Below are 24930 nucleotides of genomic sequence, written 5' to 3'. Positions count from 1 at the left end.
TAATAGCAGAGAATGCTAGTTTCATATTCCTAATTCGATTAATAATGATTCATAAATTCTAATCCTTAGACCTAAAGATTCATGAACAAGGTGATGAATTGAATCTCCCAACACCACCAAATATTCGATATTTTCTTCTTTGGCCATAAGGACCCCTTGGAGTAATTTATATACCTTTGTCACATTATTTGTGCAATTGCCTAACCCCCAACTATACTCATTTTCAATTTTTCCATGGGGGTTGAGAATGACCCCATGATTTTGCCAAATTTCTAAAATATGATAAGGATTTGTTAGAATCACAAGTCTAAACTATGAAAAATTTATAATCCAAGAGATGATGTTGAATCCATTTATGCATTCTAAAATGCATTTTAAATAGCATAATTTTCTTATTCTAGTGAGAAAAATCAAAACATAGAAGAGTTCGAAAATGTCTTTTTTTTTAATTGTAGTCTAGATCTTTTACATTTTGGCAATTTTTAGGCATCTTTTCTAGTAAATTTTGCCAAAATTATGTAAGGATTTGTTGGAATCTCACTTTTAAACTATGAAAATTGTATAATTCTAGTGCTACATGATTTTTTCTAGTGTTGAATCCATTTATGTATTGAAAAATGCATTTTACATAACAAAAGATCACAATTTCAACAATTTATATAATTCTAGTACTACATGATTTTTTCTAGTGTGAATCCATTTATGTATTCAAAAATGCATTTTACATAACAAAATATCACGATTTCAACAAAAAAAAAAGTCATTGCTGAATTTAGACAAAAAATTCAAAATATAGAAGAGCTAGATTATGCCTTTATTTTAAATGTAGTCTAAATCTTTTATATTTTTACCAAAAATCTAATAGATATTTATTAGAATCACAAGCTTAAACTATAAACTTTTTGTATAATCAAAATGGTAGAGGAATTTTTCATAAAACAAAATCCATTTAAATATTTGTTAGAATCACAATCTTAAACTATAAATTTTTTGTATAATCAAAATGATAAAGGATTTTTTCATAAAACAAAATCCATTTATATATTAAAAAAACGCATTTAAAATAACCCAAATCTATAATCCGGAAGAAAAAAATATTATTACCAATATTATATAGAAAAATTATAATATAAATATCATAAATAAACCAATTGATTTTTATATTAAATTTAATCTAATTAAACCAATTGATTTTTATATTAGAATTAATCTAATTTCAAATTTCATGAAAAGAATTAATAATGAAAATTTCCTCTCATTTCGATTTTTCTTTTCATAATGAAAATTTCCTCTCATTTCGATTTTTTTTATCGTAATATATTAAATTTTTATAAGAGAATTATGACCTTACATTACACTATTCTCCTATTTAGATTCCTTTTCCAAAATCTTATAATAACACCTCTCATTTCCATTTTTTTATCATAATATATTAAATTTTTATTATGATCTATTCCATTCGCTTCCACTAGCGTACTAAATCATAAAGAAAAGGCCATTGCACCTGGAAATCTAAAGATAACTACCATTTAAAAAAATAATATGATCACCATACAACTTTTAAAAAGTTAAAAACAAGATAGGTCTATATATATATATATATATTATAGAAACAAGATAGTGATATCTAGTGATCCACTTTCCATTAGTTTACTAATCCGTCGAAAAGGACGTTTGACTGGGCTAATGGTGGTAGCCTCCTGGCAAGGCTTCGATCGGTTCTAGATTCACTCGAGTCAATGGATTATTTAAGGTTTTTCCCACCACGTACATAGATTCTCATATGTATAAATAAAGTTAACGCGTCCCTTGATATCGGAAGAATCCCATCTCCAATCAATATAAAAATTTGTTTATCATAATGAGACAAGCTGGCAACAGCTCCTGATTACAACAACATCACATTCATTTCTGGATGCACATGACGATCTACAAAATCCAACGCATACAAACTGACCATGCTGCCTCCTTCCTTCTTAGATAGTTCCTTATCGATGACCAGGCCTACTCCTTCCTTCTCTCATGAGATTTACAGTATCTATAAATCTATTTAAATTACACCCCAAATCCCATCTCCTCATCTGAACAACACCCTATTCCTCTCATTTCTCATAATTAGAATTGCATCAGCCTATTGTTTTGACGATGGCCAAATATTGCTTCACTCTCCCCTATGCAGTGGTTGGAGTGATATTTTTATTTTCATGCGTTTCAGCCAATTTCTACAATGACTTTGATATCCCATGGGGAAGCGATCATGCTAAGATACTTGACAATGGACGCCAGATGCAGCTTTCTCTCGACAAGACATCAGGTAAGTCTACAATTCAATAATTCACCTTCTTCGCTACAATTGGATATAGCATGGTATGTTAATTTTCTTAGATAAAATTGAGGAGATGTTATTCAATTTAATTTTATTTCACGTTGATGAACTCTCAGGTTCGTCGTTCCAATCCAAGAAAGAGTACCTGTTCGGAAAATTTGAGTTGCAAATAAAGCTGGTACCTGGAAATTCTGCTGGCAGTCACTACATTCTACGTAAGTCTAACAAATTCAATTTTCCTGGCAATTTAACTTACTGTGTAGGACCAAAGGGGTATTTCATGTTGATTTATTTCAAGATGTAACCTAGTATTCGGATTTAACAGTAGTGTCCATGTGCAGCTTTCGTCTCAAGGTCCAAACCATGACGAAATAGACTTTGAATTCCTGGGGAACCTTTCTGGCGATCCCTATATTTTGCATACCAATATCTATTCTCAAGGACAGGGCAGGAGAGAGCAACAATTTTACTTGTGGTTCGACCCTACTGCAGCTTTTCATACCTATTCTCTTCTTTGGGACGCACAACAAATAACGTAAGACGTAGTTATCCAAATTCATTATTAATAGTGTATCTAGTTTCTCTCATAATTAATCGTGTAACTTTCTGACATCTAGGATTCGTTATCCCATGCCTCTGCAGATTCTTAGTGGACGGTACTCCGATCAGAGTGTTCCCCAACAGTGAGGACTTGGGTGTTCCTTATCCCAACACACAACCAATGAAAGTTTACTCGAGCCTTTGGAATGCAGACGATTGGGCTACGAGAGGTGGTCTTGTAAAGACAGACTGGACTAAAGACCCCTTTGTCGCAACTTATCGCAATTTCAAAGTTGAGTCATGTAAAACCATGAGGAACGCTTCCTCCTGCAGCCTCTTTTCTTCTAGACAAACACGGCGCGGTAATGTAGGTACACAAAGTTTAGTTTCCACTGAACAACAGCAGCAGTCGCAGCAGCAGAAGAAAAGGCTTCGTTGGGTTCAAAGGAATTACATGACTTACAATTACTGCACTGATTCTAAGAGGTTTCCAAATGGTTTTCCTCCAGAATGCACCAGGCAGAATCTGGGTTCAAGAATATAGCAAGTTAGTCATAGCTGTAGGGCTACTGTATCATCATAACCCATTCATTCTTTCATTCCTCAATTCATTCTCCCTCCTTAAATAATTTCCTCCCTCCAGAATGCACCAGGCAGAATCTGGGTTCAAGAATATTTAAATGTACCGTTACCGTTATGATATCGTCTTCGTTTTCGTTAACAAATCTATATAATACCAGTAATGTCAATATAAGAATATATATTAATTACTCGGTAAGGGAACCAATAAAGTTTATTTCTATATCCTGTTGCTAGAACGGAATGAAATACTTCACAATAATGAAGTACTGGGATCGAACAAAATTTGTTAATCATACGTGTGATGGTATATTTTGGGATATTTGTGGTGGTATATTTAGGAAGAGAGCTTTTTAAATTTCATTTTTTTAAAACAAAATCTTATGATAGGTTTATATATGATTAGAGGGTTTATGATTGGTTTATAAATGTTTATAGGGTTTTCTGAATTTTCAAATTTCATTTTTTAAGAAAATAAAATTTTATGGAGAATATTTTCAATTTTATTCTTGATTTATATATGAAAATATTTTTTTAACTTATATAATTTATAGATGAAATTAAGAGTTTTTAAATTATTTTTCTTATTTTTGAACTTAACTTTTATCTTGAATTACAAATTCTCAGCTTTTTCAAGGGCTACAAACTGTTTTTACATTTTTGAACTTGAACTCCACCCCTATCATAGTGTTACAAATTATCAACTTTTTCCATTTGGGACCTTCACTCACCTTACAAATTATCCAAATTTAAAAATAATAATAATACTCAACTGACAAATAACACAAAAATATTGTAATTTGTTATCAGCCATTATCAACTTTACAAATAATAATAATAATATTCAACTTACAATAGCACAAAAATATTGTAATTTGCTATCAACATTTATTTTATATAGCTGACCATCCCGAGAACGGGGAATCCACCATGTTCACTAAATTAAGTATTCGACGTATGAGGACCTCCTCATTATAATTTATAATATTTGAAGTCGAAAGCCAGTAGGCGATATGAGATTCCTTCACTATATGAATGCTCGAAAGGAGGGATCGAGAGTCAAATTTGAAGAGCCAGCTTATTTTATATTTTGATTTGTATGATAACACTTGGTATAACCTTAAAAATACTATTTTTCGGTTTATTGGAACCATCATATTTACTTATTCTGAAATAAATAATATTTTACATTTAAAAAAATTATTAAATGTAGTGAACGATATAATTTGTGCTTAATTTTTAATGATTAAATATAACTACGCTGAAGGCTTTTTATTGGATCGTGTTTTTTGGTAAGGGTATATGTGATGTATTTCACTTCTACATGATTATAATATAGTGAATAATCATTTTGGGTATGTTGCTTTATTTTTTTTTGTTGTGAACGTTGAGATTATTTGTTAATGTTTTTCTTTTTGGGTATGTTTCTTTATATTTTTGTTGTGAAGGTTGAACCAGAGTTATTAGTTAACAGTCGAGATTGTTTGTTAATGTTTTGTTGGGTATTAAGGGTTGATATTAGTGATCATAATATTCATTTTTAGTTGGTAAATATTGATGAGTTTTTATTTGGATTATTTTTATTTGAATTTTTTTTGTCCAGGTATAGTAGTTGGCATCTTTTTGTGGGATTGTTGTTTGGTGTGTCTAAATGCAAATTTTTATTTTCTACAAATATATTTTATTTTCTTGAAAATTCACAATTATGACAAAGACTCTTCATATTTTGCATATCTATTATGTGTCTTTTTGGCTTGTTAATAGGGCTCAATTTCAAAGATTTGAGTTACTTATTCTTTCATACTTGTGCACCAAATGCAATGGGGCTTGAGGCCTCCCTATGGTATCTTTAATGTTTTCATTATGCGAGGTTAGGGTAAATATCTATTGTAACTCAAGGTAGTATCTTAACTACCAAATGCATGGACCAATATTTGGAGGGATACTCTCCTTTGTAGGCATTCTTGAGACATCATCTTCTCACAACACAACATATAAACAAGATCAAGGGACCATTGGATTGTATATATAATTTCACATCTTCATGACTTTCACATCTTAGGTCCTTTTATTATAATAAGTATTTAGGTAGCATGGAGAAAGGTAGTTGGCTTGGCATGGTGGCAAAAGTTAGGCAATCATGTAAGACAAGAATTGTGAAGAAGAGACGTTTGGAGTTGGAAGGTGTAAGGCATGCCTATTATAAAAATTCCTCATTTTTAGGGGTGATGACCAAATAAAAATGGGATCTTTTACTAGAGAGATTTGTGGCGTGTTAGTGCCCACTCTTGGGAGGACTGGTAATTAGTCTCTCGTTGGTTTTCCATGTTTTATGCATGTTGGCATATTATAAAAGATTGAGAGTGGGTCACTGGGCAACCCTTAGCCCAATATGATTATTAGAGGTTGCACTCTCTTCTTAATTAAAAGCATGGTTTCCACATTATTCTTGATTCACAAAGAGTGAATATTTATGAAGATATATCATGGATTAGGAGATTACATAGTGTGTGGTTGATTGAAGTCAATTACAAACTCTAGGTGTTTGTGTGGCTAATGCTTTATATGGCCTTGCTACATAGGTGTGATTGGTAAAAAACAATCTCTCGAATGAGCAATGCCTTTCATACCTTAGGCTTGAAATAATGAACCACTCTCTTTAATATTGTTCTTTTTCTATTGTTGGGATATTTTTTAGTCTAATCATGTAGGAATTTTGCAAAGGAGGTTGCAAGAGAGTAGTATTATTAGGTAATTTCAAATATTTGGTAAACTTGCGATTTATTAGTTTCTCACACTTCTTAAGGATTTTAGCCTTGTTTATCCTTTGGAAACTTACTGTTTCTAACACTTCTTAAGGATTTTAGCCTTGTTTATCCTTTGGAAACTTACTATTAACTCTTTCTCTGCTTTTTATTAATTATGGAGGAAAGTGATTCATGTGTAGTTATTAAAAATGAAATTTGATTTTGAACAACAATGATGAAGAGTTAGTTTCATATGATTATTAATATTTATTATAATTTTAATTTTGTTAACTAAAATAATGTAAATATCTTTATACATACTCTCATTCTATTTAATTCTTTGAGAATTAATATGTAAGTAACATGATACACAGCCTAATTATATTGTGTTTTTTATATTTCTCAGTGAAAAAAGCTAAAATGTAAAATTGTTAGATTATGTTTTTCTTTTAGCTGTAAAACTTAAATCTTTTACATTTTGGATTTTTTCTAAGCATATTTTCCAATCAATTTTGCTTGAAATTAGGTAAGGTTTTGTTTGAATCACAACTCTAAACTATGACATCTATTGATCTGTAAACTGCTATAGATATTCCATTGCACAGTTCATCACAACAGATCTGATAATAATATATGAAAATTTTGAATTGCAACACTATTACAGTTTATTTAAACATCTAGATATATAAATTTAATTGTAATTAGTGCATGCATGAGAATGAGAATTATGAAAAAAATAGAGAATGACAAAATAAGCTCTCACACGCACATAAGCCACAAAATATGCTATGAGAAACTCTTTTAAGAGAAACCCTGACTAGAAGGTGAGCCTGCTTCGCTCTCTTTCTCTGTCTAGAAATATGGCTACAGTGCACAAATCCTCCCTGTGTGCTCTACCTCATATCCCTCTTGGCTATCTTTTATCAGCTATGGAAAAAAATTCTCTCAAAAGAATGGAATGCCTTTTCCTCCTAGTGGTCTAGTTATAGCATAGCCTCATAGCCTACTAGTGGTTAAGTTTTACTACATCAACTCTTAACTAGAGCTACAAAATAGACTCTTCTAGAGTATTTTACATCACAATCATGTGGATAGCCCATTTTCGATGAATAATGGGGGTTCGCGTGGCATCCTCTATTTATTATTTAAAAAATGAATCCAATTATTATTTAAAATTGTATTTTTTTTTTATAATCATTATGAAAATATTGTATTAATTCAAAGTATTTGTTTGTGTTTTGGTACAATGAAAATCCTTGGAGGCCAGCTATACGTGTAACCTCACAATGGTCTTTATTCTCAATATCTACTAGCCATTTTACTATACTAAAGTATGCAATGTCTTAGGAGGTGTAGATTCTCCAAAAGATGTGTAGATACATAGATATTGACAATTTTTATGGCATTTTTTCTTAGTAACTTTTTCTTGAATTCTAGTTAGAATTCATTAGATACATAGATAATCAAGACCAACTTTACTTGTAACCTCTTAATGGTCTTTATTCTCAATATCTATCAACCATTTTACCATCCTAAAGAATGTATGGTCTTTGTAGGTGTAGATTCTCCAAAAGACCCATAGATACTTAGATACTAAGATTTTTTTTTTATCGCATGGCAGACGCATTGTTAATAAATAGTTGCGAGATAAGGAATACCATTCCTCATTTGGACTCCTAGGTCCAAGTTTAAACCTTTATTGTCATTCTCAACACATAAAAGAAGCTAATAGTATAGAATGCTAGTTTCAGATTCCTGATTCGATCAATAATGTCTCATAACTTGCAACCTTTAGGTAAAGATTCATGAACAAGGTGATGAATTGAATCTCCCAACAACACCAAATATTTAATGGTTGCTTCTTTGGCCAAAAGAACCACTTGGAGTAATTCATATGCCTCTATCGCATTATTTGTGCAATTTCCTAACCTTTAACTATACTTAATTTCAATTTTTCCATGGGGGTTGAGAATGACCCAGTGATTTGTTGGAATCACAAGTTGAAACTATAAAATCTATATAATATAGGTGACAAAGTTGAATCCATTTATGCATTCAAAAATGTATTTTAAATAGCAGAATACTATAATTTTAGCAACAACAAAAAATATCAAATTCTGATGACAAAAGCCAAAACATAGAAGAGTTGGACAATGTCATTCTTTAAATTGAAGTCTTGATATTTTACATTTTGGCTTTTTTCAGGCATCTTTTCTAGTCAATTTTGCCAAAATTGTGTAAGGATTTGCTGGAATCACACTTTTAAAAGTATGAAATTTGTATAATTCTAGGGCTAGATGAGTTTTTCTAGTGTTGAATCCATTTATGTATTCAAAAATGCATTTTACACAACAAAAGGTCATGATTTCACCAAAAACGTCATTGCTGAATATACACAAAATGGTCAAAATATAAAAGAATTAGAATGTGCCTTTCTTTTAAATGTAGTCTACATCTTCTATGTTCTTACAGCAAATCTAATAGATACTTACTCGAATCACAAATTTAAACTATACCATTTATATAATCAAAATGGTTGAAAAAAAAATTATAACACAAAATCTATTTATATATTCAAAAATATAGTCAAAATCTATATTTAAAGAAAAAAATATTGTTGTATTAAAAGAAAAACAAATGTTATATAAAAAAATTAATATAAATATCATAGATAAATTAATTAATTTTATACAAAATTTAATATGATTAATTTTAAGGTTTTCAAATTTCATGAAAAAAATAATAATAAAAATTAATTACAAAATATGACCCCAAAAAAATTACATTATTCTCTAATTATTTAGATTCCTCTTCCAAAATCTTATAATAACACCTCTCATTTCCATTGTTTTATTATAATACATTAAATTTTTATTACGATCTATTCCATTCCCTTCCACTAGAAAACGCAATGGCACCTGGAAATCTAAAGATAACTACCCTTTAAAAAAATAATATGATCACCATGAAACTTTTAAAAAGTTAAAAACAAGATAGGTCCTTTTATATATATATAAATTAGAAACAAAATAAATCATAGTGATATCGAGTGATCCACTTTCCAAACTCTGCCTTAACTGGCATTCGTGATCCATTAATAAACTTGCTTTTGACAGTTCACCTAGAAGACTGGTTTATTCTCTCTGGGCCTCTTTCGTCTTTATTACACCTCGTTGATTCCAGATTAAATGAGTTAGTCGGTTTTAGTGTGATTTTTTTGAAAATACTTTAATTTTTTTTTAAATTTGATAAGAATTTATTGAAATCACAAGTTTTATAGATAATTTCTATAAAATAGAAGTGCTCTAAAATTTTTCAAAATGTTGAATATATATATATATATTCAAAAAACTAATTTAAATAACACAAATTAAAATTTCACTACAAATTTAAAAACAAACTTAAAACATCCGAAATTCCGAAATTCCAAGAAATTCCAAAACATCTACAACTCCTAGAAATTCCAAAAAATCTACAACTCCGTAGATTACTACATCGTCGAAAAGGGCGTTTGCCTGGGCTAATGGTGGTAGCCTCCTGGCAAGGCTTCGATCGGTTCTAGATTCGCCCAAGTCAATGGATTATTTAAGGTTTTTCCCACCACGTCCATAGATTCTCATATGTATAAATAAAGTTAACGCTTCCCTTGATATGTGTAATTATACTGTGCTGGCAACATCTTTGTGCAAGGAAGGATGCGACGTGGGCTGGAAAGCATTCAACTTACATTGCAATCGGAAGAATCCCATCTCCAATTAATATAGAAAATTGTTTATCATAATGAGACAAGCTGGCAACGGCTCCTTATTACATCACGTTCATTTCTGGATGCACATGACGATCTACACAATCCAACGCATACAAACTGACCATGCTGCCTCCTTCCTTCTTAGATAGTTCCTTATCGATGACCAGGCCTCCTCCTTCCTTCTCTCCTGAGATTAACACCCCAAATCTTTAAATCTATTTAAATTACATCCCAAATCCCATCTCCTCATCTGAACAACACCCTATTTCATAATTAGAATTTCATCGACCTATTATTTTGACGATGGCCAAATATTGCTTCACTGTCCCCTATACAGTGGTTGGAGTGATATTTTTATTTTCATGCGTTTCAGCCAATTTCTACAATGACTTTGATATCCCATGGGGAAGTGATCATGCTAAGATACTTGACAATGGACGCCAAATGCAGCTTTCTCTCGACAAGACATCAGGTAAGTCTACAATTCAATAATTCAACTTCTTCGCTACAACTGGATATAGCATGGTATGTTAATTTTCTTAGAGAAAGTAGAGGAGATATTATTCAATTTTATTTTATTTCACGTTGATCAACTCTCAGGTTCGTCGTTCCAATCCAAGAAAGAGTACCTGTTCGGAAAATTTGAGTTGCAAATAAAGCTGGTACCTGGAAATTCTGCTGGCACGGTCGCTACATTCTACGTAAGTCTAACAAATTCAATTTTCCCAGCAATTCAACTTACTGTCTAGGATCAAAGGGGTATTTCATGTTGATTTATTTCAAGATGTAACGTAGTATTCGGATTTAACAGTAGTGTCCCATGTGCAGCTTTCGTCTCAAGGTGCAAACCATGACGAAATAGACTTTGAATTCCTGGGGAACCTTTCTGGCGATCCCTATATTTTGCATACCAATATCTATTCTCAAGGACAGGGCAAAAGAGAGCAACAATTTTACTTGTGGTTCGACCCTACAGCAGCTTTTCATACCTATTCTCTTCTTTGGGACGCACGACAAATAACGTAAGCAGTTATCCAAATTCATTATTAGTGTATCTCATTTCACTCATAATCATGTAACTTTCTAACATCTAGGATTCGTTATCCCATGCCTCTGCAGATTCTTAGTGGACGGTACTCCGATCAGAGTGTTCCCCAACAGTGAGGACTTGGGTGTTCCTTATCCCAACAGTCAGCCGATGAAAGTTTACTCCAGCCTTTGGAATGCAGACGATTGGGCAACCAGAGGTGGGCTTGTGAAGACAGACTGGACTAAAGCTCCCTTCGTCGCAACTTATCGCAATTACAAAGTTGAGCCATGTAAAACCAGGAGGAACGCTTCCTCCTGCAGCCTTGTTTCGTCTACGCAAACACGGCGCGGTAATGTAGGCACACAAAGCTTAGTTTCTACTGAACAACAGCAGCAATGGCAGCAGCAGAAGGAAAGGCTTCGTTGGGTTCAAAGGAATTACATGACTTACAATTACTGCACTGATTCTAAGAGGTTTCCAAATGGCTTTCCTCCAGAATGCACTAGACAAAATTTGGGTTGAATATACCACGATACTCATAGCCAATATACCACGCTACGCTGTAGGGCTAGTATATCATTATAACCAATATTCATTCTTTCATTCCTAAATATATCCTCCCTCCTCAAATAATTAGTACCAAACTTGGAATCTAAGATTGGAAAGATAAATCAAATTCATTTTAATATAAATTTGTCCCATCATTTGGGATATCGTCTTAGTTTTCGTTAACAAATCTATATAATACCAGCCATGTCTATATAAGAATATATATTATTTACTTGGTAAGGGAACCAATAAAGTTTATTTCTATATCCTGTTGCTAGAACGATATGAAATACTTTACAATAATGAAGTACTGGAATCGAACAAAATTTGTTAATCTGATAGGTGTGGTGGTATATTTTGGGATATTTCTGGTGGTATATTTAGGAAGAGAGCTTTTTAAATTTCATTTTTTAAAAAAACAAAATCTTATGATGGGTTTATATATGATTATAGGGTTTATGATTGGTTTATATATGTTTAGAGGGTGTTTTGAATTTTTAAATTTCAATTTTTTTTTTAAATAAAATTTTATGGTTAACATATATATGAGAATATTTTGTAAAATTCTCAGCTTTTTCAAGGGTTCCAAACTGTTTTTACATTTTTAAACTCCACCCCTATCATGGTGTTACAAATTATCAACTTTTTCCATTTAGAACCTTCACTCACCTTACAAATTATCAACTTTAAAAATAATAATAATACTCAACTCACAAATAGCACAAAAATATTGTAATTTGTTATCAACATTTATGAGCAAATATCAACCTTACAAATAATAATAATATAATACTCAACTTACAAGTAACACAAAAATATTGTAATTTGCTATCAAACATTTATCAGCATTTAATTTGGATACCGAGAGCGGGGAATCCACCGTGTTCACTAAATTAAGTATTCGACGTATGAGGACCTCCTAATCAAAAGCTGCCCAATTTGAGTGCTTCATTATAATATTTGAAGTCGAAAGCCAGCAGACGATATGAGATTCCTTCACTATATGAATGCTCGAAAGGAGGGACCGGGAGTCAAATTTGAAGAGCCAGCTTATTTTGTATATTGATTTGAATGATAACAGTTGTTATAACCTTAAAATAACTATTTTTCGGTTTATTGGAACCATCATTTTTACTTATTTTGAAATAAATAATATTTTACATTTAAAAAGATTCTTAAATGCAGTGAAAGATATAATTTGAGCATAATTTTTAATTATTAATATAACTAGGCTGAAGGTTTTTTATTGGATCATATTTGTTCGTGTTAAAATTTCATAAAAGGATTTTTATATCTCATTAATTAGATATGCATTACATATATACAGGAGTATTGTTTCAAGATAGGAAAATTATTTTGGACATACAATCTATTGGTTGAAAGAATATCTCAACCACACACCAAATTAGGAAAACCACTCCTATAGAATACGCTTATTTTGAAATAAATAATATTTTACATTTAAAAAAATTATTAAATGTAGTGAAAGATATAATTTGAGCGTAATTTTTAATTATTAATATAACTATGTTGAAGGCTTTTTATTGGATCATGTTTGTTGGTGTTAAAACTTCATAAAGGAATTTTTATATCTCATTAATTAGATGTGCAATTACATATATACAGGTGTATTGTCTCAAGATAGGAAAACTATTTTGGACATACAATCTATTGGTTGAGAGAATATCTCAACCACACACCAAATTAGGGAAACCACTCCTATAGAATACGAACAGACTATTTACATAGAAAGTCACAATTGAGACAAGTAGAAATTAATATTCCAACACACCGCTTTAATGAGTACTTGTCTTGATATCAATCTACAAAGTCTAGTTGTGGTCAAACATAAAAGAATATGTTGATGTCCATATAAAGGAGCAACCATCCACCGGAATGTATGGGTACTAACCGCCGTAATCACCAGTCTTATTGGATGTCCTCCGCATACATGGTTCTTTCAACCATTATAACTGCACACATGCACATGTACCTGTAAATCCCCCTCCATGATCATGGGTTTTATCAGATTACCCATAACCATGCTCTGGGTTTTATCAGATCACTCTCAACCATACCACCAAGGGCTCTCAGCCACCACGGCACAACTCAGCCACCAAGGCTCTCTAACCACTTTGGGCCACAAATCTGCCACTAAGGCACTCCGGCCACTTTGGGCCACAAACTTGCCACTAGGGCACTCCAACCACTTTGGGCTACAAACGTGCCACTAGGGCACTCCAAAAACCCGACTCAACCACGTGGGGGGTTTTCTCAGCTAACCCTAAACCATGCCAACAAGAATCTTTGTCCCACTTCACTTTTACATGTGGTTTTTGGCTTACCACAAACCGACACTGCAAATACAAAGTGGTTTTTAGATTACCATGAACTGTATGAGGATACACATGCCTTACAAGGCTTACAACACAACTCCAACTTTTGGAGTTACCAGGTACATACATTACAAATACCACTACAAAACATCCTAGACTTGCTTACTAATGTATGCGATATATTCTATGAGTCTGCTTTATTTCAACACACAATATTTTACCTTGTTTGTCCATCTATTGCAGCATCAACCAACTTCTTCTAAAATCATACTTAGTGCTTTCATCTTGAATCTAACTAACTTCAATTAACAATTGTTAGAGTGATCAATTCTAACCAATTGCATTTACATGTTGAGTTGATCAGGCTCAACATGTTTCACTTACAAAACTCAAAATTTAAGAACACTAATATGCAACATTGTAGAAAAGTTGGTTTCTGGATATTCACCCTTGAGAAGCTCTCCCAAACTCTCTGCACTTTTTTAAGGGCCATTTGGGGGTTGACAGTAAGGTAGACTATAATAGCTAAAGGGCGGTTCAGTCTCTATTGATGTCAGGGAGTTTACCTTAACAGTGAATTCTTCACCTTTAGTGTATGTGTGCAAATAGATTCCAGGTAAATAAAACCCATCACAGACAGAAGCAAATAACAAAATAAAAATAGACAGAGATCTAACCATACTCATCTGTATGGATCTTCTCACCATCAGAGAACCCATCTGACACTGGGTCGATTTCATATTCGCCTCCAACCCTGAAAATACCCTTGAATAAACTCGATCCGGGATCTATAAACCAGATTTTCACAGATTATAACAAACTTTGCCCGCTGGCCTTGATCCCGTGGCAGAAAAAGCGAGATGGGATTCCACACAATAGGATTTTGCCCTTCCCCAACAAGGTTACTGATCTATTGAGGCCACAAACTGCCTGCTAGGGTTTCAAAATCCACAAATCTGAAATGAACAAAACTGGATACTTCCCCAAATTTCTTGAGACACATTTTCGAATTATTTGGGATATATATTAAAAGTAGGAACCACAGGCCGCTGACGCTGGTTGCTTGAGCTACAACAGACAATAAAATGTTGTTGAGATGCAACTTATCTCCTCATGCTAGCAAAGATCGGGAAGCTCACAACAGCCTCCATAGATCTCCACACACCTTCGTCGGCTCAATCCCACTGCACTTCCAACAGACACTCTCGTGCTAAAAACCTTGATAGCTTTATTCTTCTGCATTCATTCTGCCTCTCTCCAATGCTCATTCCTTCTTTCCTATCCCATGGGACATATTGTAAATACCTCGACCAATTATGGAAAGTGCTTGACTTCCAATCTAATTGGAATAGCCACAAAGGTGATCTTATCATATGGTCCCTTCAATTTTTAGGTCGATCCTGCGCCTCCCATGGGGCTTTCCACAAGGAAGATTCAAAGCCTTATATCTTAGTGCTATTTGTCACACTTTTCACACTTCAATTAGGTAATTTTAGAGTAGATTCATACAAAGGCGGAGGGTGCAAGAGCAAATTCACGTTCCCAAGTAAGCTATGAAAATAATCTTAAAAATGCAGCTCACCACGATCTGATCAGGGCACCAAAGTGCTCTCTCCCTTTCTGATGTAAAACCAATAGAAAAAGCATCAAGTTGCTCAGCGGGCACAAAAGCTACAGCCCACAACAACAGCTCCTAAAATTAGCACGCCCGGATTTGGTGCCACAACCCTGACAACTGCGCCTGTAGCTAACACCGCATCGACTCCAAGAATCGCAGGTCATCGCCCATAATAATTGTTGATGAATCCTCCCACTGCCACTCTAGGATCCAGACACCACCGCAAGCACGAACAGGCCGCTCGGCTGTGCAACAGGGACATCCTCCTCTACTTCTTAGCTCCACACAATCAACTTCCAGGATAACTCTCCATCTCAGCACGCACACACAACAATACTGGGGCAACAACCTTACTATCAGACATCATCACACTCTCTCTGACTTTGAAAACCCTACTCGATGGACACACTAAAACTTAAAACAAAATATACTTTTATTCCCCGGCACTCCCAATAGGGAGGCCAAGCCCAGGCCGATATGGGGCTCTCATACCATGTTAAAATTCCATAAAAGAATCTCGATATCTCATTAATCAAATATGCAATTACATATATACATGAGTATTGTCTCAAGAAAGGAAAACTATCTTGGACATATAATCTGTTAGTTGAGAGAATATCTCAACCACACACCAAACTAGGGAAACCACTTCTATAGAATAGGAACAGACTCTTTACATAGAAAGTCACAACTGAGACAAGTAGGAATTAATATTCCAACAATTGGTAAGAGTATATGTGATGTATTTCACTTCTACTTGGTTATAATATAGTGAATAATCATTTTGGGTATTTTTTTTTTTTTTTTTTTTTTTTTTTTTTTTTTTTTTTTTTTTTTTTTTTTTGTGATGGTTGAACAAAAGTTACTAGTTAACCATTTAGATTGCTTGTTCATGTTTTACTAGGTATTCAGGATTGATATTAGTGATCATAATATTGATTCTTAGTTGGTAAATATTGATGTGTTTTTTTTTTATTCCTCTTACTTAAACTTCTATTTGTCCATGTACAATAGTGAGAATAGTTGGCATATTTTTTGTGGGATTGTTGTTTGGTGTGTCTAAATGTAAACTTTTATTTTTTACACATACATCTCATTTTCTTGAAAATTCACTACTATGAGAAAGACTATTCGTACCTTGCATATCTATTATGTATCTTCTTGTCTTGTTAATAGGGCTCAATTTCAAATATTTGAGTCACTTATTTTTTCATACTTGTGCACCAAATACAGTGGCTCTTGCCTTTGATGTTTTCATTATGCCAAAGGATGAGGGAGGTTAGGGTAAATATCTATTGTAACTCAAGGTAGCATCTTAACTACCAAATGCATGGACTAATGTTTGGAGGGATACTCTCCTTGGTAGGCATTCTTGAGACACCATCTTCTCACAACATGACATATAAGAAAGATCAAGGGATCATTGGATTGTATATTATAATTTCATCATTATAATAAGTATTTAGGTAGCATGGAGGAAGGTAGTTGGCTTGGCATGGTGGAAAAAGTTAGGTAGTCATGTAGGACAAGAATTGTGAAGAAAACAATTTTGGAGTTGGAAGGTGCAAGGCATGCCTATTATAAGAATTCCTTATTTTTAGGGGTTATGACCAAATAACAATAGAATCTTTTACTAGAGGGATTTGTGGCATGCTAGTGCCAACTCTTGGAGGACTAGTAATCAATCTCTTGTGTGTTTTCCATGTTTTATGCATGTCGGCATATCATTATGGAGATTGAGTGGGTCATTGGGAAACCCGTAGCCCAATATGATTATTAGAGGTTCCACTCTCTTCTTCATTAAAATCATGGTTTCCACCTTATTCTTGATTCACAAAGAGTGAATATTTATGAATATATATCATGGATTAGGAGGTTAAATAATGTGTGCTTGATTGAAGTCAACTACAAACTCTAGGTGTTTTTGTGGCTAATGCTTTATATAGCCTTGCTACAGAGGTGTGATTGGTCAAAAGAAATCTCTCGAGTGGGCCTTTGAAGGTTCCCTTGATGTGGCTTTGAAGCTTGTAGATGACCATCACTTGCCCCCCTGTCAGATACAAGTTGAGATGATGGATAAAAGTCAACTGCAAGACCTTTTAATATTCCAGAAGAAATTCTGACATATGACTGAAATATCTTCTTGGCTGTTGAAGCCCATTGCCAAGAAGCGATCCTTCCAAGATGAATCTTTGTTCTTGCATGAGGCTTTTTTTTGAAGCATCTGTGTGAAGAATGAGTACACTGACCACAATGATTACATGGATGAAGATCAAAACAATGATCTTTCATATGGCCAACTCAGTCACAGTGTTGGCATTTAACAACTTTTGGTTGTGAATGTGGAGGAGTAGAATCTGGAACAGGTGAAGGTGAACTGCCATGAAGAAACCCAGCACTTTGAAATTGAATGGGCTTGGAATAGTCTGGAATATGAAAGGATGCCTCCTTATCATATCCAAGACCTGTTTTGTGCTTGTTGTGGACAAGCTCTTCCCAAGGTCTGATGATTTGCTTGGAAAGTACAAGCTAAATTTCTGCTTCTACATGTAATTTTGTTTCTTCATTGGGCACTGGATTTCAATCAAATTGCTGCTTATGGGAGTCTGTTTCAATGTTCTGAACAAAAGCACTTTCAAAATGATGACTCCACTATTGTAATTCTTCTTGCTATAGTTGAGATTCAAGCTGCATAAATTCTATCTTGATATGTGCATTTTGCAGACAAATTCTAATGTCATAAATAGTGTCCTTGTTGATGTTTATCATCTCATCTATAGTGGAATGTATTAGAGTATTTAATAGTTATAATACATCATCAAGGTTGACCATCTTTCAATCTCAAGAATAAAACTCAACAAATAAAAGTGTCGGCTTCAAGTTCTCAAGTAAATTTGAAATAGATCTCTTCCTTTCAAGGTAAAGTAGAATGTGACATAAAAGATCCTCACCGAAAAAGACTAAGGAGCATAAAGACCTCAACAAAATTTTGCAAACTCTCTTCAAATGTATAAATATCGAACCTCAATGGTCTCTAATGTTCAAATTATTTAAGCTATTCAAAACACCACAAGATATAATAGCGCAGACCTTAATCAAGATCCACCGTAGCAAGAGAATTATTTGATAGATCGATTAAATTGCCGAGCTCTATTGTAGGTGAAGTTATGACATGCAAAGTTGTTGTTGCTTGGGCACCAGTGAAATCTCTGAAGATTGGAGAACTGTAAGGGGCACTTCAAGTCCAATGAAAAGTCAATCATCATGCGTCTATAGTAAGTAGCCCAGTGGGAAAGAGAGATCATATACATAAAAGGATCATTCAAGTCTTGAACTCTAGATGTTGAGGAGAAAAAATAATAATATAATAGGAATCACATCACACTGAGAAATAAATAAGAAAACTTTAGAACATGAACATAACAAAAGAATGTAATTTCATTGTATTGCTAGAAAGCCTTTTGCCTAAACTTCTGTAAGTGTTTATGCTACTTTTTTGCAGCGACATTATCTGCGCCCTCACGCTTTTGTGCTATTATGGCTTGTCGTCCAACTGCTTCAATATCAAATTATCAAGTGGTAATTACAGGAATTGTCACAAGATCCGTGAGAGCCAGCTATAAGAGAAGGAATGGTTTCTCTGTCGAGTAGTTTTGAGGCAAGGAACTACACAGTGAGACCAACGGATGGAGTTCAACTCAATCTATTGCTTCAGGGCATATATTGGATGAAGGTTCAACTACCCATATGTCACAATCCCTTGCACAGGCATGAGTGCAAGGAGCAATATATTCAACGCTCTAGCAATGCATTCAACGATGTATTCAAACTATGATAGCATAGAACAAGAGTTCCACCAAGAATTCAGTAATTTTGTAATGATTCTAAGAAGAGGTCGAGATAAAAATAAACCAAACAATGCCTCCCCCCTCCTAAACAACCTTACGAATCCCAACGTCAACATATTTACTCTCGAGCAATGTATTTAACATGGAATTTGTCTTAACCTCCTCGATGTTTTCTGTCTTTACTATATGTTGCATTTTTCTTGTCAGGTTTTGTTGCCGGTGTAGGGTCGGTTTACCATAATTACTGCTCACGAGACACACTTTCATGGAATTGAATTGAAATCTCTGCATACCAGAGTAGATAATGCAATGACATTGGCATAATTCCCCTCAACATGAGAATTTAGGTAAGGATCCGAAGTCCTCAATACATAACCGCCACAAAGTGGAACTGTATAAGCAACCTCTTACAAAACTAACACAACGTGGATCTATTTGCAGGTGATTCGATACCATCTAGTAGGTGCAATGATAAATATGATGATTATGGTGCTAGCCAAAACGCGGGTTTGCAGAACAAACAGAAATGCGAAATTGGTTGAGAGAATGTTAAGCAGAGTAACGCCGACTCTTACAGGTGAGACTAGCAAAGAAACGACTAATTTCACAAAATTCAATATAGAGTAACACACAACGAATCAATGTCTGAGTGTGGTATTTTGGCAAATTTCAAGAAGAGGAGTGGATGAATATCATTAAGCAAACTGGAGAAAGATTCGGCCACTTTTTCTACCGATTTCTAGAGGGAGAATCAAAGAAATCATAGCTAGAATATAGCTGACAAGATTCACTCTGAGTTAAATGTAACGCATAGGCTGGGGAGAAGGCATGTAGGTCAAGTTTCAGACATGACAACAAAGAGCATTTCAGTGCATGAAGAGGAGGCAGAGAGACCATCAGTGTATCAAAAGAGCCTTAGTGTTTCAATTGAGCATATGACAGACTTGGTGATGCAGGATGATAGAAAACACTTGAATTTACAGACCTGGGACGCCAAGGAATAATATGAAGGATAGGAATGAGATTGCCTTTACTATTCACAAGATGTTCATTTATAATACATTGTACATGACTGTTGGATTCATCTTCCAATGTCTTTTAGACTCCTTTGATTGTTTAACTTCCACACCATAACCCTTAGAGGATTAGGTGTCCAACACTCATTTGGACTCCTGGGTTCAAGTTTACACCTTATTGGCATTCTCAACACATGAAAGAAGCTAATAACAAAGAATGTTAGTTTCAGATTCCTGATTCGATCAATCAATAATGTTTCATAACTTGCAACCATTAGGTAAAGATTCATGAACAAGGTGATGAATTGAATCTCCCAACACCACCAAATATTCAATGGTTGCTTCTTTGGCTAGAAGGACCTCTTGGAGTAATTAATATGCCTTTGTCGCATTATTTGTGCAATTACCTAACCCCTAACTATACTTAATTTCATTTTTTCCATGGGGGTTGAGAATGACCCAGTGATTTTGCCAAATTTCCTAAAATATGATAAGGATTTGTTGGAATTACAAGCTGAAATTATAAAATCTATATAATCATGATGATGAATCCATTTATGCATTCAAAAAATGTATTTTAAATAGCCTAATACTATGATTTTAGCAACAACAAAAAAAATCAAATTCTAGTGAGAAAAGCCAAAACATAGGAGAGTTGGACAATGTCATTCTTTAAACAGTAGCCTTGATCTTTTACATTTTGGGTTTTTTAGGCATCTTTTCTAGTCAATTTTGCCAAAATTGTGTAAGGATTTGCTAGAATCACACTTTTAAAATTATGAAATTTGTATAATCCTAGTGCTACATGAGTTTTTCTAGTGTTGAAACCATTTATGTATTCAAAAATGCATTTTACATAACAAAAGATCATGATTTCAACAAAAATGGATTTGTTGGAATCACACTTTTAAACTATGAAATTTGTATAATTCTAATGCTACACAAGTTTTTCTAGTGTTGAATCCATTTATGTATTCAAAAATGCATTTTACATAAAAAAAAGGTCATGATTTCACCAAAAAAAAAAGTCATTGTTAAATATAGACAAAATATTCAAAAGGTAGAAGAGTTAGAATATACCTTTCTTTTAAATCAGTCTAAATCTTCTATGTTTTTACAACAAATCCAATAGACACTTATTGAAATCATAAGTTTAAACTATAAAATTTATATAATCAAAATGGTAGAATAGTTTTTTATAACACAAAATCTACTTATACATTCAAAAATACATTTAATATAGTCAAAATCCATATTTAAGAAAAACAAATTATTGTTGTATTAAAAAAAGACAAATATTATATAAAAAAAATAATATAAATATCATAAATAAACCAATTAATTTTATATAAAATTTAATATTGATTAAATTTTAAGATTTTTAAATTAAATAATAATAATAATAAAATAATGAAAACTAATAATTAATAAATTACATTATTCTCCAAGTATTTAGATTCCTCTTTCAAAATCTTATAATAGCACCTCTCATTTCCTTTTTTTTATTATAATACATTGAATTTTTATTATGATCTATTCCATTCCCTTCCACTAGAAAAGGCAATGGCACCTGTAAATCTAAAGATAACTACCCTTCAAAAAAATAATATGATCACCATGAAACTTTTAAAAAGTTAAAAACAAGATAGGTCCATATATATATATATATATATTAAAAACAGGATAGGTCTATATATATATTAGAAACAAAATAAATCGTGCAGAGTAGTGATATCGAGTGATCCACTTTCCAATCTCTGCCACAACTGGCATTCGTGATCCATTTAATAAACTTGCTTTTGACAGTTCACTTAAAATTAGGGTTTATTCTCCCTTGGCCTCTTTCGTCTTTATTACACCTCGTTGACTCCGAGTAGACTACTACATCGCCGACAAGGGCGTTTGCCTGGGCTAATGGTGGTAGCCTCCTGGCAAGGCTTCGATCGGTTCTAGATTCACCTACGTCAATGGATTATTTAAGGTTTTTCCCACCGCGTCCATAGATTCTGATATGTATAAATAAAGCTAACGCGTCCCTTGATATGTGTAATTATACTGCACTCGGGTGCTGGCAACATCTTTGTGCGAGGAAGGATGCGACGTGGGCTGGAAAGCATTCAACTTACGTTGCAATCGGAAGAATCCCATCTCCAATCAATATAAAAATTTGTTTATCATAATGAGACAAGCTGGCAATGGCTCCTGATTACAACAACATCACATTCATTTCTGGATGCACATGGCGATCTACACAATCCAACGCATACAAATTGACCATGCTGCGTCCTTCCTTCTTAGATAGTTCCTTATCGATGACCAGGCCTCCTCCTTCCTTCTCTCGTGAGATTAACACCCCTAATCTATAAATCTATTTAAATCACACCCCAAATCCCAGCTCCTCATCTGAACAACACCTTTCCGTGCATGCTATTCCTCTCATCTACTCATAATTAGAATTTCATCGACCTGTTGTTTTGACGATGGCGAAATATTGCATCACTGTCCCCTATGCAGTGGTTGGAGTGATATTCTTATTTTCATGCGTTTCAGCCAATTTCTACAATGACTTTGATATCCCATGGGGAAGCGATCATGCTAAAATACTTGACAATGGACGCCAAATGCAGCTTTCTCTCGACAAGACATCAGGTAAGTCTACAATTCAATAATCACCTTCTTCGCTACAATTGGATATGGTACGTTAATTTTCTTTGAGAAAGTAGAGGAGATGTTATTCAATTTTATTTTATTTCACGTTGATCAACTCTCAGGTTCGTCGTTCCAATCCAAGAAAGAGTACCTGTTCGGAAAATTTGAGTTGCAAATAAAGCTGGTACCTGGAAATTCTGCTGGCACTGTCACTACGTTCTACGTAAGTCTAACAAATTCAATTTTCCCTGCAATTTAACTTACTGTCTAGGATCAAAGGGGTATTTTCATGTTGATTTATTTCAAGATGTAACCTAGTATTCGGATTTAACAGTAGTGTCCCATGTGCAGCTTTCGTCTCAAGGTCCAAACCATGACGAAATAGACTTTGAATTCCTGGGAAACCTTTCTGGCGATCCCTATATTTTGCATACCAATATCTATTCTCAAGGACAGGGCAAAAAAGAGCAACAATTTTACTTGTGGTTCGACCCTACTGCAGCTTTCCATACCTATTCTCTTTTTTGGGACGCACAACAAATAACGTAAGACGTAGTCATCCAAATTCATTATTAATAGTGTATCTAGTTTCTCTCATAATTAATCGTGTAACTTTCTAACATCTAGGATTCGTTATCCCATGCCTCTGCAGATTCTTAGTGGACAGTACTCCGATCAGAGTGTTCCCCAACAGTAAGGACTTGGGTGTTCCTTATCCCAACAGTCAGGCGATGAAAGTTTACTCGAGCCTTTGGAATGCAGACGATTGGGCTACCAGAGGTGGTCTTGTAAAGACTGATTGGAGTAAAGCTCCCTTCGTCGCAACTTATCGCAATTTCAAAGTTGAGTCATGTAAAACCAGGAAGAACGCTTCCTCCTGCAGCCTTATTTCGTCTACGCAAAGACGGCGTGCTAATGTAGGCACACAAAGTTTAGTTTCCACTGAACAACAACAGCAATCGCAGCAGCAAAAGGAAAGGCTTCGTTGGGTTCAAAGGAATTACATGACTTACAATTACTGCACTGATTCTAAGAGGTTTCCAAATGGCTTTCCTCCAGAATGCACTAGACAAAATTTCAGTTGAATATCATCATAGCTGTAGGGATACTGTATCATCATAACCAATTCATTATTTCATTCCTCAATTCATTCTCCCTCAAATAAGTTCCGAACATGGAGCCATAAGATTGCAAATATAAATTAAATTCATTTTAATATAGAATTGTTCCATCATTTGAGACCCTTAACTTTATGATATCGTCTATATAAGGATATATATTACTTACTCAGTACATGAAAGAATCCACCTCTGGAACCAATGAACTTTATTTCTATATCCTGTTGCTTGAACGGACTGAAAGTATTTACAATAATGAGGTACTGGAATCAAACAAAACTTGTTAATCGGATAGGCGTTGTGGTAATCTAAAAGTACTTTACAATAATGAAGTGCTGGAAAGCGGTATATTTTGGGATATTTGTGCTGGTATTCGTGTGTGGTATATTTAGGAATAGTGATCTTAGAATTTTTAAATTTTATTCTTTTAATTTCAGTTTTTAGAAAATAAATTATTATGGTTGGTTTATATTTAATGGTATGAGAATATTTTTCTTACTTGACATCATTAAGGGTTTCTAAACTGTCTTTCCCAATTTTTATCTCTATTTCTATGGTGGATTACAGATTCTTAGCTTTTTCCATTTTTGATCTCCACTCACTTTACAAATTATCAACTTTACAGATGACTTTAAAAATTCTCAATTTTACAAATAACACAAAAATATTATAATTTACTATCACTATTTAATTTAATTTGTATAACTGTAGTAGTTTAAACTTAACAATACCAAGAGCTGGAAAACCACCGTGGTCACTCAATTAAGTATGTCACTAAATTAAGTAATCGATGTCTGAGGACTTCCGAATCAAAAGCTGTCTAAGT

At 33.7% G+C, this 24930-nt stretch overlaps 2 protein-coding genes and 1 pseudogene across 2 annotated transcripts; all 3 read left to right on the top strand.

The window, feature by feature from the left end:
- The first annotated feature begins 2066 nt into the window (after window positions 1–2066).
- LOC149241804 (xyloglucan endotransglucosylase/hydrolase 2-like) lies at window positions 2067–3410 on the top strand (annotated as a pseudogene).
- Window positions 3411–10243: 6833 nt separating this feature from the next.
- Window positions 10244–11492, top strand: LOC149241803 (xyloglucan endotransglucosylase protein 1-like). Its single transcript, XM_089370658.1, has 5 exons — window positions 10244–10412; window positions 10541–10641; window positions 10769–10962; window positions 11060–11324; window positions 11364–11492. The coding sequence occupies exons 1-5, from the start codon at window positions 10244–10246 to the stop codon at window positions 11490–11492; spliced, it is 858 nt and encodes a 285-aa protein (XP_089226784.1).
- An 11219-nt stretch (window positions 11493–22711) lies between these two features.
- Window positions 22712–24173, top strand: LOC149241802 (xyloglucan endotransglucosylase/hydrolase 2-like). Its single transcript, XM_089367594.1, has 4 exons — window positions 22712–22986; window positions 23109–23209; window positions 23338–23531; window positions 23639–24173. The coding sequence occupies exons 1-4, from the start codon at window positions 22818–22820 to the stop codon at window positions 24069–24071; spliced, it is 897 nt and encodes a 298-aa protein (XP_089223720.1). The 5' UTR covers window positions 22712–22817; the 3' UTR covers window positions 24072–24173.
- The last annotated feature ends 757 nt before the right edge of the window (window positions 24174–24930 follow it).

The sequence above is a fragment of the Pinus tabuliformis genome, chromosome 8, assembly GCF_031772625.1.
Source record: "Pinus tabuliformis cultivar Carrire ecotype Pingquan chromosome 8, CPIR1, whole genome shotgun sequence".
NCBI lineage: Eukaryota > Viridiplantae > Streptophyta > Pinopsida > Pinales > Pinaceae > Pinus > Pinus tabuliformis.
The sequence above is the reverse complement of the archived record's forward strand: the minus strand, read 5'-3'. Positions and strand labels throughout refer to the sequence as shown.

What these genes read in the sequence shown, in the direction of transcription:
- LOC149241803 (XM_089370658.1), top strand. Translation starts at nt 10,244, where the DNA reads ATGGCCAAATATTGCTTCACTGTCCCCTATACAGTGGTTGGAGTGATA. An exon ending in GCACGGTCGCTACATTCTAC is followed by an intron (nt 10,642 to 10,768) that starts GTAAGTCTAACA and finishes TCCCATGTGCAG; the next exon opens with CTTTCGTCTCAAGGTGCAAA. An exon ending in CGCAAACACGGCGCGGTAAT is followed by an intron (nt 11,325 to 11,363) that starts GTAGGCACACAA and finishes GAACAACAGCAG; the next exon opens with CAATGGCAGCAGCAGAAGGA.
- LOC149241802 (XM_089367594.1), top strand. Translation starts at nt 22,818, where the DNA reads ATGGCGAAATATTGCATCACTGTCCCCTATGCAGTGGTTGGAGTGATA. An exon ending in GCACTGTCACTACGTTCTAC is followed by an intron (nt 23,210 to 23,337) that starts GTAAGTCTAACA and finishes TCCCATGTGCAG; the next exon opens with CTTTCGTCTCAAGGTCCAAA. An exon ending in TGGGACGCACAACAAATAAC is followed by an intron (nt 23,532 to 23,638) that starts GTAAGACGTAGT and finishes ATGCCTCTGCAG; the next exon opens with ATTCTTAGTGGACAGTACTC.